Source organism: Botrytis cinerea, chromosome 14 (genome assembly GCF_000143535.2).
Source record: "Botrytis cinerea B05.10 chromosome 14, complete sequence".
Classification (NCBI taxonomy): domain Eukaryota; kingdom Fungi; phylum Ascomycota; class Leotiomycetes; order Helotiales; family Sclerotiniaceae; genus Botrytis; species Botrytis cinerea.
The window spans coordinates 1,307,809-1,321,723 of NC_037323.1; the positions used below are offsets into that span (position 1 = coordinate 1,307,809).

Consider the following 13,915-nt stretch of genomic DNA (forward strand, 5'->3'; position numbering starts at 1 on the left):
TAATCGGGGGTTGAATGTCGGATTCATGGGTAGGGAGATGGTGGAGCTGGCACTGGTGCGGAGTGGAAGGAGAGTGAGGTGTGCGAAGAAATATCTAGTGATGGGAAGCAATTGGGAAACTCAGAAGGGGGAATATTATGAAGTGAAGGAATACTGTATACTGACTGGGAAGTTTGGGGGGGGGGGGGGGGTTATGTATCCGATATCGAGATGAGGAGTTGGGAATTGGGTGTTAGAGAGACGCTGAAAGATATTCGTGCGCAATCGTCATGCGGTTAGATGGTGCAAGAATTAAAATGGATAGATGAAGTGGGAATCAGTGTGGAGGATAGGAGTAGTGTGATGTAATTATCTTGTTAAAAGTGTACTATTACATAGTGTTGTATTACATTTATTTTTCCATGTAATAATAAGTAGTAGCAAGATATAATTAAAAACAAGAATAGGAAGAGATTATCATTATTTGATCAGAAAACATATCAATATAGCCTTGTGAATATTACCCCGAGAAGATCCGCAATAGATGCAATCAAAAGGCTTTATTGGATTGTATATCATATAACCTTTTTTTTATGTTTTTAACATAACAGGTATGTCAAAATTGCAACCCTAGAAGATGAGCTTTTACAGACACAGTTTTTAATAAAGACCTGGAGGAAGAGACCACTGAAACTGCCACATAAGCTACCAAATTCGGTGCAATATAAAACTTGAATGGATCATCTCACACAATGATATACCATTGCTTTTCCGGTGAATAATTTCATTACAGAGCTACAAACTAACTCATCATAAAGCGCACAAGTGAGCTTTTCCTCGTAGGCAATTCCAAACATTCAATTTCCGTGGTGTGAATTTACTTCGCCACTTCACACTTTCCATCCAAGGGGGAAAATTCAAGTCTATTCGAACCAATGAACATGAGAGTGTGAGACTGTTAATCCTCCTTGTATCCGCATCTTCCTATCTGCGCACAAGCGCTTTAACAGAGCTTACATGTCCCAAGTAATTTAAAGAGACGTGGCCTGCATATCCACAAAAGTCTTGCATGTCAAGCTGCCAGAAAGAGTGAGTCGGTCCTCCTCGGTTCTCTTGTACCAGCTATTGTTTGCATAATCGATCTATGAGCCGGCAACCGGTTCCGAATACCAACGTTGAGCTGTCGTCACATACTCCGTGGCGGGGAGTTGGCCTATCGTTACCAACAAAGTAGCCTTGTATCTAGTCTTTGGGGGTGCGTTGACGGTTTGAGTGACATTCAAAGCGACAGTTTTGGGTTGACTCCTTGACGAAGTATCCGTTCGCGTGTAGGAATAATTAACCGATACTGACCATTGAGTTAAAGATGTTGCAATACCTTCAGCCCTTGCAGAAAACGTCTGAGAGAACGTCGAAGAAATGCCTGCAACATGTTGATCTGAAGTTTCCACAGTGACAGTTTGTGAATCCGAATTGGTAAGCGATACAGATACAAGCTGTACCTAGAATCCCATGCTCTAAAATCCTGGAACTTCGCGCAAAAAAGATGGGGCCAATCTTCGCAGGTTGAAAATCCGTTCTGCGAGGAACTGCCAAAGTTTTTGCCCCAAAATATCTGCATGTCGCCTGGAAAGAATGCACTTGCAGAGATGATTCGGATGACAACTCAGACTAACGATTAGCAAATCCGTACCCCGATAGAGCGATCAATGTGTGGTTGCATTGGGCAAGGAACAACGGCCTGTCAACATGAACCGGCCTAAACCGTGAATTCTCACTATCAAGTTGATAAGATTATATACTTCGATATCAGATCCAATAAAAAGCTGTGAATCATGATTGTGAACTTGAATTATTACCGCATGTTGGAATGTATGGTTTCTCTTTGATACCTAACTCCGACTCTCATTTTGTGCCTTCCATTTTCTCTGCTACACGTTTCGCAGTTCAACACCAAAAGCGATCAGATTGTACACAACTAAACAACTTGTGACATGATTATGAACAGGGTACAAGATGGTCCTATCTCAGCTGTATCTCCTTCCAATGGGAGGAGATGGTAATGTCACCAAAAATATATTAATCGACTTGAGAAATATACGAGGAAAATGCAACCCAAAACTTTTGAGAACTTCCTCTCCATCAAGCAAAACAGGAAAATGCGATAGAAATCAAGAATGAGGAGTATCGTATTGCTGAGAACTAGAGAGTTTTTTTATCATCGCATTTCATTTTACAGATGTCTTCGCACTCTAGTAAAGAAGGGGTCTTATTCGCTGAAAAAGCCATCGCCATAAGCCGCCATCCTCATAACAACCATGGTACCCATATCTAAATAAGATGCTTTGATCTGTTTCCCATTTATTAGCATCAAATAAGCTCTCCATCACAATTTTAATAACATACCTGAAATACGCCCTCAAATAGATCACCTGCCAAGCTCCGAGTGATACCAACATTCCCATGGTTCCAAATGCAAACCATTTAACTCTGTTATTCGTGCTCTCGTTTGTGTCTCTCAATTTCTGTTCTCTGTGTCTAAGGTATTCCATTTCCGTAACAATTTCTGCGACCATTTCCTCGATGCGCCTCAATTCAGTTTCGACCGGCTTGAGTTTCTCTGTAGCTTGGACGGCGGACCAATCTTTGGCGTCGGCTCCAATGTCAATATCGAGTTCAACGTGGCGACGGGGATTGTTAACACGGTTTGCTAGATATAGTTAGTACTGGCTATGATGAGAATGAAGAAAGGGCGGCAACGAACAGGCTGTAAAGTAATTGTAGAAGCAAACATCGAATGATGCATCGGCATGAGATGTGAAGGCCATTCTCTTTTCGCCTACAATGTCCTTTGGTTTTCCGTATTCGTTTCCAACAGCATCTTTAATCTACCCTTCATGTCAGCATGCGTCCAGACTCTTTCAAGCAATTGCGCTAAAACATACATGCATATCGACTTGCATGCCATCCCCCTTTGAACCATCAATAGTAGCAGTAACCACAACCAAAGTGTCCTTAGCCACGAAATTCCTAATGCATCTCTCTGCCTTCTTGTCTCCTTTGTGATAAGCGTCAATGTCGAATTTCAGTGCTTCCGCAACTGCTAGTACCAGAAAGAAACTGCAAAGTGTTTGCAGAAATGACCTTGTATATGCCATGATGTACAGAAGCCGAATCGATTGAGTGAAAAACAAGGGGCTTCAAAAGATATGTGTAAACGGAGCTCTCGAATCTCAAGAACCAGATCGCGGTAATCCAAAGATTTAGACGACGTGTAAGGTTCGGGGTACTCTACAGGGATGTGAAATCTCAGGTCACGTGTTATCGAAGTTTGAACTTCTAGATTTGGATTTGGATATCTTTGGACCTTCAAATTCAACGACAATAACAATCTTTGAGATATTTAATCCCGCCAAAATGCCAAAATGTAAGTTTTTGAACATCTGCGATTCTGGTATATATGCTAACTACTCTCACAGTCTTCTGTAAGTTTAAAATCAACGCGCCGTGCGACTTGCGACTATTCAAGCTCCATCTCCATCTTCGCGACCAGCTTGCTAACACATCTTTGAAGGCGATTACTGCGATGTCTACCTCACTCACGACTCGATGAGTGTGCGTAAAGCTCATAATAGTGGACGTAATCATTTGCGCAATGTTGTCGATTATTATCAACGTATGTTTCTTTCTATCCACAATCACCATACTCAAGTAAACTAATCCATTGTCCTCACCTTAGAAATCGGCCACGAAAAAGCCCAATCCGTAATCGACTCCATCACATCTTCCTATGCCGCCGAAGGTCAATCCTCTTCGAATCCTATGCTTCACAACCCAGCATCCTCGGCACCATTCCCACCATTTCCACCAGCTAATTTCCCTGGAGGAGTTCCACCACCTTTCCCTCCATCCTCTGGTCCAGGTGGTTTGCCATTCCCTCCACCAGGCGCAAGAGGTTTCCCAATGCCTCCTTTACCTGGACAACCAGGTGCGCCACCTATGCCACCATTCCCGGGTATGCCTGGCATGCCTGCTGGAATGCCATTCCCTCCTCCAGGTGGCTTGCCACCTAATTTCCAATTTCCAGTTCCTCCACCAGGGGGCTTCCCGGGAATGCCACCGCCTGGTGGTCAAGGGTTTCCGGGCATGCCTCCACCAGGGGGAAATCGGGATGAGAGAAGATAAAGAGATAATGGTATTTGTTGAGAGTTGAGAATTGGAGAGATGATATGGACTTTGGCGTTCAGGGTTGAATTACTGGCACGTACATTATCAAGGATATTCATCATGCGGATGATTTTTCTTCGTGTTCAAAGGACAGCAGAATGAGAACATGGAGCAGATTGATGCGTTCGATGAATAGGTATTCTGAAGACTGTTGTCGAATTTTAGTAATGGTCATGCAAATTATAAAGCAGCGCGGTACCGCAGGAAAACACTGGAGTTGGGAGAAATTGTACTATTATAGTTGAAACATACGGCATCACTAGACAAGCAAAAGAATGAAACCTTTTCACGTCAAGAATGTCTAGTTGACATTTCTACTTGTTTTTCTGGTGTTTGGACAGTGATACAATTAACAATTTAGAAGTCTATTATCGTTGATCACAATGTCGTTATCTGGCAAGCATAAGAAAAGAAAAATATCAACCTATCCACGAAATATTATATATATATACTCCAAGATAATTCAAATTTCAAACAAAAAAGAAACAAAAAAACAAGAAATGATGCGTTCGCCGGGAATCGAACCCGGGGCCCATCGAAGTTGTTATCTTACTCTATCTTCTTTAGAAGATATCGAATGATGGCAACGATGGATTTTACCACTAAACCACAAACGCTTTTTGATGTTCTGGCACCCGAGCTTTACATATAAGTACCACCAAACAAATGCTGAACAAAATCTAATCTTGAGCACAGTCTTGGACTTTTTCTAAGTTCAATGTTTTGACATAGCATTTGCTGTTCTGGGGTCAACATTGAATACATCATAATCTATAAATCACATCAATTTAATCTTTTTTTTTGTTTTATTATTATTTCCCACCTAACAAGTCTGCATCCAGCCTCAAAGCAAGCCAATGCTGAAGACTTTAGTTTATAGGGATTATCAGAAATCTGACGTGAAACAAGATGTAGCTTTAAACAAGTGAGCAGCAGCAACCGCACAAACTAACATCTACCTTCCTCTCCAATCCAATCACCCCTGCATTTCTCCAACTTTCATCTCCCATACCTATATACTGACCTAAATCCAGCCCATCAACCAGATCGCATAGGTGGTGCGGTCTGGCGGTAGAGTAGTAAAACGCCAAGATCGAACAAGTAAAAATATCCTCGCGGGGGGTATTCTCCTGCTAACTAAGGGATCAGTAAGGGTTTGCTTGTCTGTTCTGCATGGATTTTCTTCTTCTTCTTCCTGCTGAAGACTATTTGAAGACTTGAAGATGCTTTTCTCTATTTTGCGGAAAGTGTATTGGTTGTTGCTGCTACTAATGGACGTGAGGCGAGTGAATATATTGTAGGGCGTCCATGACAGTCGCAACGATGAAGGTCTAATAATTGCATTTCCCCCATCGTTTACATGAGTGGTATCGGTACATTTATTAATGGCCAAAAATGACACATGTCTAAGATGGCGATTGGCCTGGATGTTCGAGACACGAACCTCATCACTAGCTCAATTTGAGAGAATGTTGATTTCGACACATTTACAGCTCACCCCACTTTGTCATGTGAAAAATGGTACCCCAAAGGTTCATGGAGTTTGTTTCCCCATTAACATTACTTCGTCAATACAAACAAACTGCCTCCCTCAAATGTGAGACTCGAGGAGTATAAATACTCGGTGGTTCATCTAAGGACTTGTTCGAGAAAACGACTATCCCTAGTAACAATCAAGACCCTCGCATATTCTTCGATATTGCATTCCCATCTGGGCCCAACAAGCACTTTTGACAATACAATTGCTTGAGCATAATAGTATCATAATTGGTGAAGTAGCCATATTATCGCTGAAAATAATGCTCCACGAATTACACCACACCCCATCCCAACACAACACATCCGGTGATATTAGGATTTCCAAAAAGTCCACTTCCTTCAATCGCTGGTGGATATTCATATCTTATATCCCCAGTTCAATCTCTGTACGCGCCACTGAAGCCAATCCGACATAGATACTAATAAACAGTACAGTTTCTAGATGTAGCGCCAGCTTTCCTCCACAGTGGCGCCAGCTTTTAGTGCCGAAATTTAGTTGTAGTCGAACAATTCTTTGACTATTTGAATGCCAGAGACATCGTTCGATATGCGAAGAGAGGCACCCCCTCGTCTATTCATACTATGCTTTCGCGATTCTAGTAGTCTAGCTGCACTTACGTATCTTCGAACCTCATCTGGCTTGCGAGCCCATTCCGGACAATATCTATTGTCATCTCTGAGATCTTCTTTGATGATTAAGAGTTAGTATTGATAATCTTCATTTGATAAAACGAAAGATATTAGGACCCTCACCTTTCATTTTGCGGGCTTTGAGTGTCAAGAGTATTAACATTATATCAGCAGTTTCAAAGGAAGGAAAACAACTCTTCGCTACTTTCTCCGCAAAATTCACCTCTGGAGCGCTTGTCAGCCGCTCTTTAGACCAGCGCCCGCGCAGTTGTAGTACACGATTCGTCCATTTGTGCTTGCCCCCTTCTTCAACGAACTCGGGATAGAGATTGTAAAGCCCCGAATCCTGCAGATTTTTCAAAGACACCACACAAGATCGATTCGCATGGTGTATTAATCCCTGCGAGAGGAATTCACCATTCTGGTATCTCTCATCCTCAAGACGAAAGCGGAAGAATTTCTCTATATCCCCACCCACTTCTGCGGCCGTGTTGCGATACTCTTGTAGAAGCCACGTATCCGGCGCGAATTGCCCGAGCGGAAATCTTCTCGTGTCCACTGCGCAGATCTGGATTTCTGCTGCAGGGCGGCCAAAGCGGGTTTTCCAGATCGCATATTGGATTGCATTCAAAAGAGAGCTCGTCCACGAAACTAAGTTGTCCTCGCGATTCCAAGTGTAAGGATGTTTTCCATCCAGATGTTTGTACATCAAATTTGTCGCTTTCAGAGCGGAAAGAGACAGAATATCTATTCTGCTGTCATGGCGAACACTTGCTATTGAAGCTACCACGCTGTTGTTACTTTTCGCCCAGCTGTCAGTGTCAAAGGTCCGGAACAAATACCGTGGGATATCTTCATTCCCAAGCACGTGAAGTTTGATCTCGTGGTTTGCAGGTGGGTAGAACAGCGTCGGTCCGTTAGGACATCTGCTAAGTACCAAAACCCAAAAGTCGATCCACCTCCTCTCTTCTCTCATCCCTGCCTCTTGCCTCTGCTCTATTTGTTGATACATATACTTGGCGTAATCTTCGTCCATCAACATACGATCTTCATGCTCGTAGTATTGCTCAGCCTCATAATCAGGGTCATATGGCCGTTCAAGCGCCTCGTCGCGTGGAGAACAATAGTTGCTCGTATGCAGTGAACCGGAGCAACTGCTAGCTTGGTTGTAACACTCTTCAGCGATCTTCCATAGGATGCCATTGCTCGAGTTGTCCAGAACGCTTCGTACTACAATTCTTATTTGCTCGTCGAAGTATGCCAACATACGCTGAACCAGAGACCCGTTGCGAATATTAGCCCCACCCTGACCTCCAAGGGAAGTGAGGGAGGTAATGCTGAGTATTTCCTGGGCATTTTTAAGTGTATTGACGGTGTCATCGAGAATTCGAGCCGCTTCAGTAACCTCGTTGGCTAGTCTGCAAAGTGAGGTTATTTGTGTGCTATCCAGACTACTGAGGTGGGTTATTGAGCCAGCTAAAGAACAAGTTTGCTGCGTCTGTGAGGAAATGATTTTGATAGATTGGCTGAGCGATTGGATTAAATCTGGAAGAGTTGAGTTTGAGTAATCAGGAACCTGATTGTCGTCCTCGGGTGTCTCGTCTGCGATTCTCAATGCATCCACCAGACTCGCAAAGGCATTAATATTAAGTGCCATTATAATTGATTCAGAGTCTCCAAATGGAGATTTTACTATAGTACAGGATGAAACTGGAATTCGCAGAGGTTGGATTGCTTATCTGACTCATGTGCGGGGTTTGTACCACCCACCTCACATCTTACATACAAAAAGGTCAGCGTGTATTGAAGCATAAACTATAAAAATTTCAAGAGTGTTTAAAGAACCTATTTTTAAGAGACGGAACAGAGAGTAAGAGTTTGATTATTTTTTATTTATTGTGTAAATCTACAAGTGATGAGGAAGTGAAGAGAGGCTACTGGAAAGACGCTATACCCCAGAGGTAGGTATACAGTCAAAATCCATTGAGAGCGCGGATCTTGCCCCATTTCTACTCACTGTGGGGTAAAGCATGTGGAAGCTACGAAAGCTATGACCCAAACACAAAGATGGGAACTGTATTGTAGCTACAAAGACAGACGCTTAAGTTCTCTGATATATACTTTCTGACTAACTCATTACATCAGTCTGCCAAGTAACATCTATTATGCTACTACCATTATCGTATTTCTCTATATTTCTATAGAACTTAATACTATATATAGGATATCGAATCATATCATTTAGCAACGAGTCGAACATTTCTCACAGAAAGCAATCACAACATATGCCAAGAAACATCTCTTAAAACAAAAAATGACTATTTTATTATAACGACTCCTATAAATTTGTTGCCTAGATCATTTCCATCTCACTCTCTCCTTCTGTTGTCCCTCTCCCCCCTTGTCCCCCCTCCCTTCATCCCTCCAGTCTACCATCTCCAACCCATCACTTAAATCTTTCCAATACCGGCGTTCTTGAGAACACTGGCCTTGGTAGTTCCAACATCGGCGACAGAAGCAAGGGACAATCCCTTTGCAGCAGTCAAAACATTAGTGTTGGTGCCAGCGAAAGATCCAGATGAGACAAGGCTATTGGCCTGGCAGTTGCGACCAAGGATCGAAGCACATCCTGCAACACCACTGCTGGAAGACCAAAGAGGGTTGCTGGTAATGTCGAAGATGACGGGTGTAGTTACGCTCTCGAAAATGTTGCCCTCGGCAAGTACCTTTGCTCCCTCGCCGATTTGGAATGCATTTCCTGCGACGTTTGACCAGTAGTTGTTGGAAGCTTGGAGGAAGACATTTGGAGTGACTGAGGAGTGCAGGCCTCCAACCTTGGGTCCACGACCACTTGTGTTGTGGATGTAGTTGCCCTTGAAAGTGACAGTATCTTGGGATCCAGTGAAGTACAATGTCCAGTAATGGTGGTTGTTGCACTTAGCAGACCAAAGAGTAGTACCATCAAACTCGGAGTTGGAGATGGTGACACGGTTGGAAGCGCCAGGACCCATAGTAATGAATTGACGACCAATTCGGGAGATCTTGACGTGATCGATCCACAAAAGATCAGTGCCGTCAACGGAGATAGCATCTCCACCCCAGATGTACTTGGGGTTCATCTCGATGAACTCAACGTTCTGGATAATGATGTTCTTAGCACCTGCAATGTAGAAACCTCTACCCTTAATCTTTCCGGCAGATCCAACTCCGATAATGGATTTGTTGGAACCGAGCTTGATAGCACTTGGAGGAATACCGGCGACATCGTAAGTGATGGTTGGCTTGGGAAGATTTTGGTTGGCATTTGCAGCCTGTTCACACCAGCCATTGATATCGACTGAATCTTGCCCGGCACCGTTGGTGCAGGTGTTTGAGAGGGGTGTGCATCCCTTTTCGGTCTTTGAGCCCATGGAGCCTGTGAAATCCCAGGTCTTGTCAAGGACAATGGTACGGGCAACACCATCGGAGAGCCAGTTGACAAGCTCAGTAAGGTCCTTTGGGGATGCACCAGCGGCAGATCCACCTCCAGTGGCTGAAGCAGCGAAACCTTCAGCTTTGCCAATGACTGCTGCGGCGTCAACTGCAATAACAGAGAACAAGAGGATAGCGAGGGTCTTGATTGAAACCATGATGATTGATTGAAGTGAAGTTATTGATATAACTTTGCTGAATGAGCTGTGGTGATTGATTTGCTTGACTGTAAGCTGTGTTGTGAAAACGAATGAATGATTGATTCAATGAGTGAATGAGTAAAGAGTGGATGAGTAGATGAGTTGATGAGTTGATGAGTTGATGATTTTGAAAACCTCGAGACATTCAACATCCTTATATACCATTGACCTGCCTAATCATCTTGTCCAGCATCCCATCAAGATTCGGACATTGTCCCTCCAGTATCTCCATGTCGTAAGGCATTATCTCGACACGAGAAAAAAGGATTCCCAAAAGCCCTAAACTTGGCGCATAGTTGCCCTGTCCACCGCAAACAATCTACTTAACTTTTTCAAAGTTTCGATGAAGGAGTATGTTTACCACAAATTTCTTGGCTATGTCACTCACTTCGCTGTGCAAACCTCCAATGCATATTCCAGTCCATAAACCTCAGCCCACGACAGGGGATAAATGCTGACAAAGGAGTGCTCCAGATTTCTTGGCAACAAAACTGTTTGCATGCTCAGTATGGTAAAGCATATTCGCAATCGCATATTCATCTCAATTAACCTTCGCAACCAATTGACGATCAAGCAAGATCCCCGAATATTGTTGTGGTAAACGGACCGTCCTATCATGTTCATCTAATTGACTTTCACAACCTGGTAACTCCGGATGAACTGAGCAATATTCTCGAATACATCTACGGAATAGTTTATACTTTGGAGGCGTTCTCAGAGTACGAGACTGTTTAATTTAATAAGGTTGGCTAACCACAAACACCTAAAGAAGAATGACCATGCGAAAATCCGATGTTTCTTAACTCTAAATCTAATTGCTTTTGGACTTAAGGTTATTATGCAGAAAAGCTTAATGGGGAGATCTAACTCTATGCGTACTCTAGTTGCGATTGCTAAACGCCCCGCCCGTCTCTTGCTAACCTTGAGACCCTTATTAGTAAGCTTCAGATTTTACCCTTATCCTCATTTCACTTCAGGATATCAAGTTAAGGGAAAGTTCCGTCTCCATGATGTGACTGGCATTCAACAGATAGAATCATGGGTAATACCCGTCTACTGTTCCTCGTTATCCGATGAAATTTCGGACATCAAACGAAACTCCTGAGATGATGGAATCTAATTCCACTTAGCAATCATGGGTGTATTGAGGGTGTGTACTTATCCGCGTTTCGACAATACTCACATGACTTGACTAGCTCCATTATCATCCGGCTGTGCACACCACCAAACTAACATGTAGGCATTTTTGAACACCACAGACAGTACTCAATTTCGGTCTGATGTATCTTCGCCGAAGAGCTACCCACATCCGATTTCGCAGACACGTGGCAGAGCCAAAATCAAAGATTTGAAAGCAGATCCAAATTTTGAATGGTTCGATTCCCAGCCCCGCCAAGAATGAATGGAAAAACCCTCATACACCATAAATAGATCTTTCCGTGATCATCCAAGATACCATTTTTCATTCATCACTTCTTGTGATCACCTTTCCGGGGAACAACTGTCCAAATTGTCATCGACAATGACACAATTTCAACAATCAACTCCACGTTGTATCATCTTTATCAATTTAATCTTGAATATCAGCCAACAAGTTTCATTAGTTCCTTCCTTACCCCACCCAACAACAACCAAATCAGAAAATCATGACTAACTAATTGACTCGCTTACCCCACCAACCCCACCACACCACAGCCGCATCTCATCAAGACGCAACAACAAAAAAAAACGCAAAAAGAATAGGAATTAGATGGAATCAAACCACCTTATTAATTTCAATCCAAACTAAGCTAGCTTGGCGGTGCTGGGAATCGAACCCAGATTGAAACGGAAATCATGAAATATCCTGTTAAGAATGAGCCACAACGTCACGTGCTACCATTACACCACACCACCTATTGTTATTTGATGGTGGAGGTGTGGTTTTTAATGTATATGATCATTAAACATTGAGCGAGGCACCGCCTTGGAGCACAGTAGGAGATTTTCGGAGGGGCGGGCACGGGCGGAGTGGTGGGGGTGGGGTGGGATTGTCTCACGAACTCAATTCAATTATTTTAGAGATAAACAATGTATCAAAATGAATTGTTTACATAGAAACATACATTGGCAATATTGATATCCTTAGGCATGGTTTTACCCTTCAAATTTTGTGTATATACAGTGACTCAACAGCATCTAAATACTCCTCTCTAATCTTCAACTCCATATCCTGATTATTCGATTTGTTGTCAATTATCGAAAAAAATATATACTGTCTATCTCACATGTTCTTTTGCTGATTTGATTGAGGATCTGGGTGTAGCGTTTGGTGATGAGGCCGAATATGGTAGAGACGGTGAGGAGGGTGGGGAAGGGGACAGCGACAACTTGTTCGTTTCTGAGATCCACGTCGATGGCAAAAAGAGCAACGATGACAATGCACCAGCAGCAGCTGACGATGTAATTTACGAGCTTTATGTAAGGGCATTCTGGAGCAACTTATGGAAGAAGATCAATCGACATTGCGACTGACACTTGGGATGGCACCGAAAAAGAAGCCCGCCTCCAAGGGCCACCCGTATGGCCTGCGCGAGCAGGACAGATCGGCCAGTGTGAAACAAAAGGAGAAGCTTTAGGAATCGCAGTCAAGGCTGGAGAGACACCAAGTTTCCGGCTTCCACAATGGGGACAGCCAGTTTTCTAGGCGTATGCATAAGATGACTCCTAGTGGCTCGGATTCCCGATGCCCCTATCCATCACATCATGTGCGTCAGGGGAGGACATCTTATTTATTAGAGCTGATCAATAGCTTGAGGCTGCTTTTATTGCCAGTAAGGAGATGGGAAATTATCATTGTAAGAAGTGAAAATTCAATGTATTTGGGGAGAGTTTGGGTATATCAAAGGTGATGAATAAGGCAGATGGATTCTCGTTGTTGTTTGCAGGACCAAATCTCATATTATGTGAAGCTATTGAATTACTATTTCTTCTTTCTAGTCTCAATCCTGTATCTTTTGATATAGGTTTTCTAGAAGCTGGGTTAGGCGATTTTGCTGAGTTTCTGAGGAATAAAGGGGGGGGGGGGAGGTGACTATTCGATCGAATTTGAAGAGAGGAGATATAGTGGAGGTTACAGGCCGAGAGAGCAAGACGGAGTGGAATGGAGTCTTTAGAAAGGCGGTAATTGAGATCTATCTAGTTTTTGTCTCACCATCTTCATTCTCGGTGTGACTGGCAGGATATTGTATATTATAATCCCAGGACGGAGTAAAAGATCGAATATTGAGAGATTGAGACATCTTGATTGTTTTAATCGGTGGTGTATAGTCGCGTAGGCACAATACTAATAGTCGGCTCTTGTAAATGGCCTCCTAATTCCTAATTAGGGAAAGCGGTTGTCCCCATTCAAAAAATATTATACTATTTGAAAAAAAAATTATATTATTGAATCCAGCATAATCATAGCAATTCAATAATATTAAATTCATGATTTTATTTTGGGAATTGAATAAGTTACCTATGAAAAAATCTATGGGGATAGCTACTTTCCAAAGACAATCACTTTCCCCAACTGGGAGCTAGGAGGCCGCTTACAAGAGCCGACTACTAGATCTAGGGCGTTAATCGTTTAAGATATTAAACTATTTTCAGGTTTCCAATTGCTGTCAGATACTCAAATCATTTCAGACATTGAATCATTTGAGATATTGAATTTGATTGGAACAATGAACTATTTCAAATTTTCTAATGGCTTTTGGACATTCAATTCCTTACATTATTAGACCACAGTCCTGACTATTGAATACCCTGTGAGCCTCATCATTACTACCAGCGGCCAACATCTCCGCCCCCGCCCCTGCTAGAACTTCTTCAAAAAGCTTTCCGGT

General features: G+C 42.8%; 4 protein-coding genes across 7 annotated transcripts; 1 reads left to right on the top strand and 3 right to left on the bottom strand.

Moving 5' to 3' along the window:
* Positions 1-2,144: 2,144 nt before the first annotated feature.
* On the bottom strand, positions 2,145-3,236 carry Bcerv25. Its single transcript, XM_001549423.2, has 4 exons — positions 2,925-3,236; positions 2,744-2,867; positions 2,386-2,689; positions 2,145-2,329 (listed from the first exon to the last, which is right to left on the bottom strand). Exons 1-4 carry the CDS (start codon positions 3,135-3,137, stop codon positions 2,311-2,313), a joined length of 660 nt encoding a protein of 219 aa, XP_001549473.1. The 5' UTR covers positions 3,138-3,236; the 3' UTR covers positions 2,145-2,310.
* Positions 3,237-3,375: 139 nt separating this feature from the next.
* BCIN_14g03410 (hypothetical protein) lies at positions 3,376-4,662 on the top strand. Of its 3 annotated transcripts, XM_024697162.1 has the most exons (4): positions 3,376-3,406; positions 3,459-3,464; positions 3,554-3,655; positions 3,719-4,662. In XM_024697162.1, the coding sequence occupies exons 1-4, from the start codon at positions 3,397-3,399 to the stop codon at positions 4,162-4,164; spliced, it is 564 nt and encodes a 187-aa protein (XP_024552977.1). In that variant the 5' UTR covers positions 3,376-3,396; the 3' UTR covers positions 4,165-4,662. The 3 variants fall into 3 exon arrangements, with proteins under 3 accessions (XP_024552977.1, XP_024552979.1, XP_024552978.1); XM_024697163.1 differs by having other exon boundaries at positions 3,376-3,464; XM_024697164.1 differs by having other exon boundaries at positions 3,376-3,655.
* Positions 4,663-5,888: 1,226 nt separating this feature from the next.
* BCIN_14g03420 (hypothetical protein) lies at positions 5,889-8,240 on the bottom strand. 2 transcript variants are annotated; one of them, XM_024697166.1, is made up of 2 exons: positions 6,499-8,240; positions 5,889-6,428 (listed from the first exon to the last, which is right to left on the bottom strand). In XM_024697166.1, exons 1-2 carry the CDS (start codon positions 8,030-8,032, stop codon positions 6,238-6,240), a joined length of 1,725 nt encoding a protein of 574 aa, XP_024552981.1. In that variant the 5' UTR covers positions 8,033-8,240; the 3' UTR covers positions 5,889-6,237. The 2 variants fall into 2 exon arrangements, with proteins under 2 accessions (XP_024552981.1, XP_024552980.1); XM_024697165.1 differs by having other exon boundaries at positions 5,889-6,431.
* A 438-nt stretch (positions 8,241-8,678) lies between these two features.
* BCIN_14g03430 (hypothetical protein) lies at positions 8,679-10,200 on the bottom strand. The gene has a single exon (XM_001549426.2). It carries the CDS (start codon positions 10,002-10,004, stop codon positions 8,826-8,828), a length of 1,179 nt encoding a protein of 392 aa, XP_001549476.1. The 5' UTR covers positions 10,005-10,200; the 3' UTR covers positions 8,679-8,825.
* Positions 10,201-13,915: the final 3,715 nt, after the last annotated feature.

Excerpts from the sequence above, each read along its gene's own strand:
- Bcerv25 (XM_001549423.2), bottom strand. The coding sequence starts at position 3,137 with ATGGCATATACAAGGTCATTTCTGCAAACACTTTGCAGTTTCTTTCTG. Across the intron at positions 2,868-2,924 it reads GCATGCAAGTCGATATGCAT|ATTAAAGATGCTGTTGGAAA; the intron begins GTATGTTTTAGC and ends CATGAAGGGTAG. Across the intron at positions 2,690-2,743 it reads CTACAATTACTTTACAGCCT|CAAACCGTGTTAACAATCCC; the intron begins GTTCGTTGCCGC and ends AACTATATCTAG.
- BCIN_14g03410 (XM_024697163.1), top strand. The coding sequence starts at position 3,440 with ATGCTAACTACTCTCACAGTCTTCT. Across the intron at positions 3,465-3,553 it reads AACTACTCTCACAGTCTTCT|GCGATTACTGCGATGTCTAC; the intron begins GTAAGTTTAAAA and ends ACATCTTTGAAG. Across the intron at positions 3,656-3,718 it reads TGTTGTCGATTATTATCAAC|AAATCGGCCACGAAAAAGCC; the intron begins GTATGTTTCTTT and ends TCCTCACCTTAG.
- BCIN_14g03420 (XM_024697165.1), bottom strand. The coding sequence starts at position 8,032 with ATGGCACTTAATATTAATGCCTTTGCGAGTCTGGTGGATGCATTGAGA. Across the intron at positions 6,432-6,498 it reads CAAAGCCCGCAAAATGAAAG|AAGATCTCAGAGATGACAAT; the intron begins GTGAGGGTCCTA and ends TAATCATCAAAG.
- BCIN_14g03430 (XM_001549426.2), bottom strand. The coding sequence starts at position 10,004 with ATGGTTTCAATCAAGACCCTCGCTATCCTCTTGTTCTCTGTTATTGCA.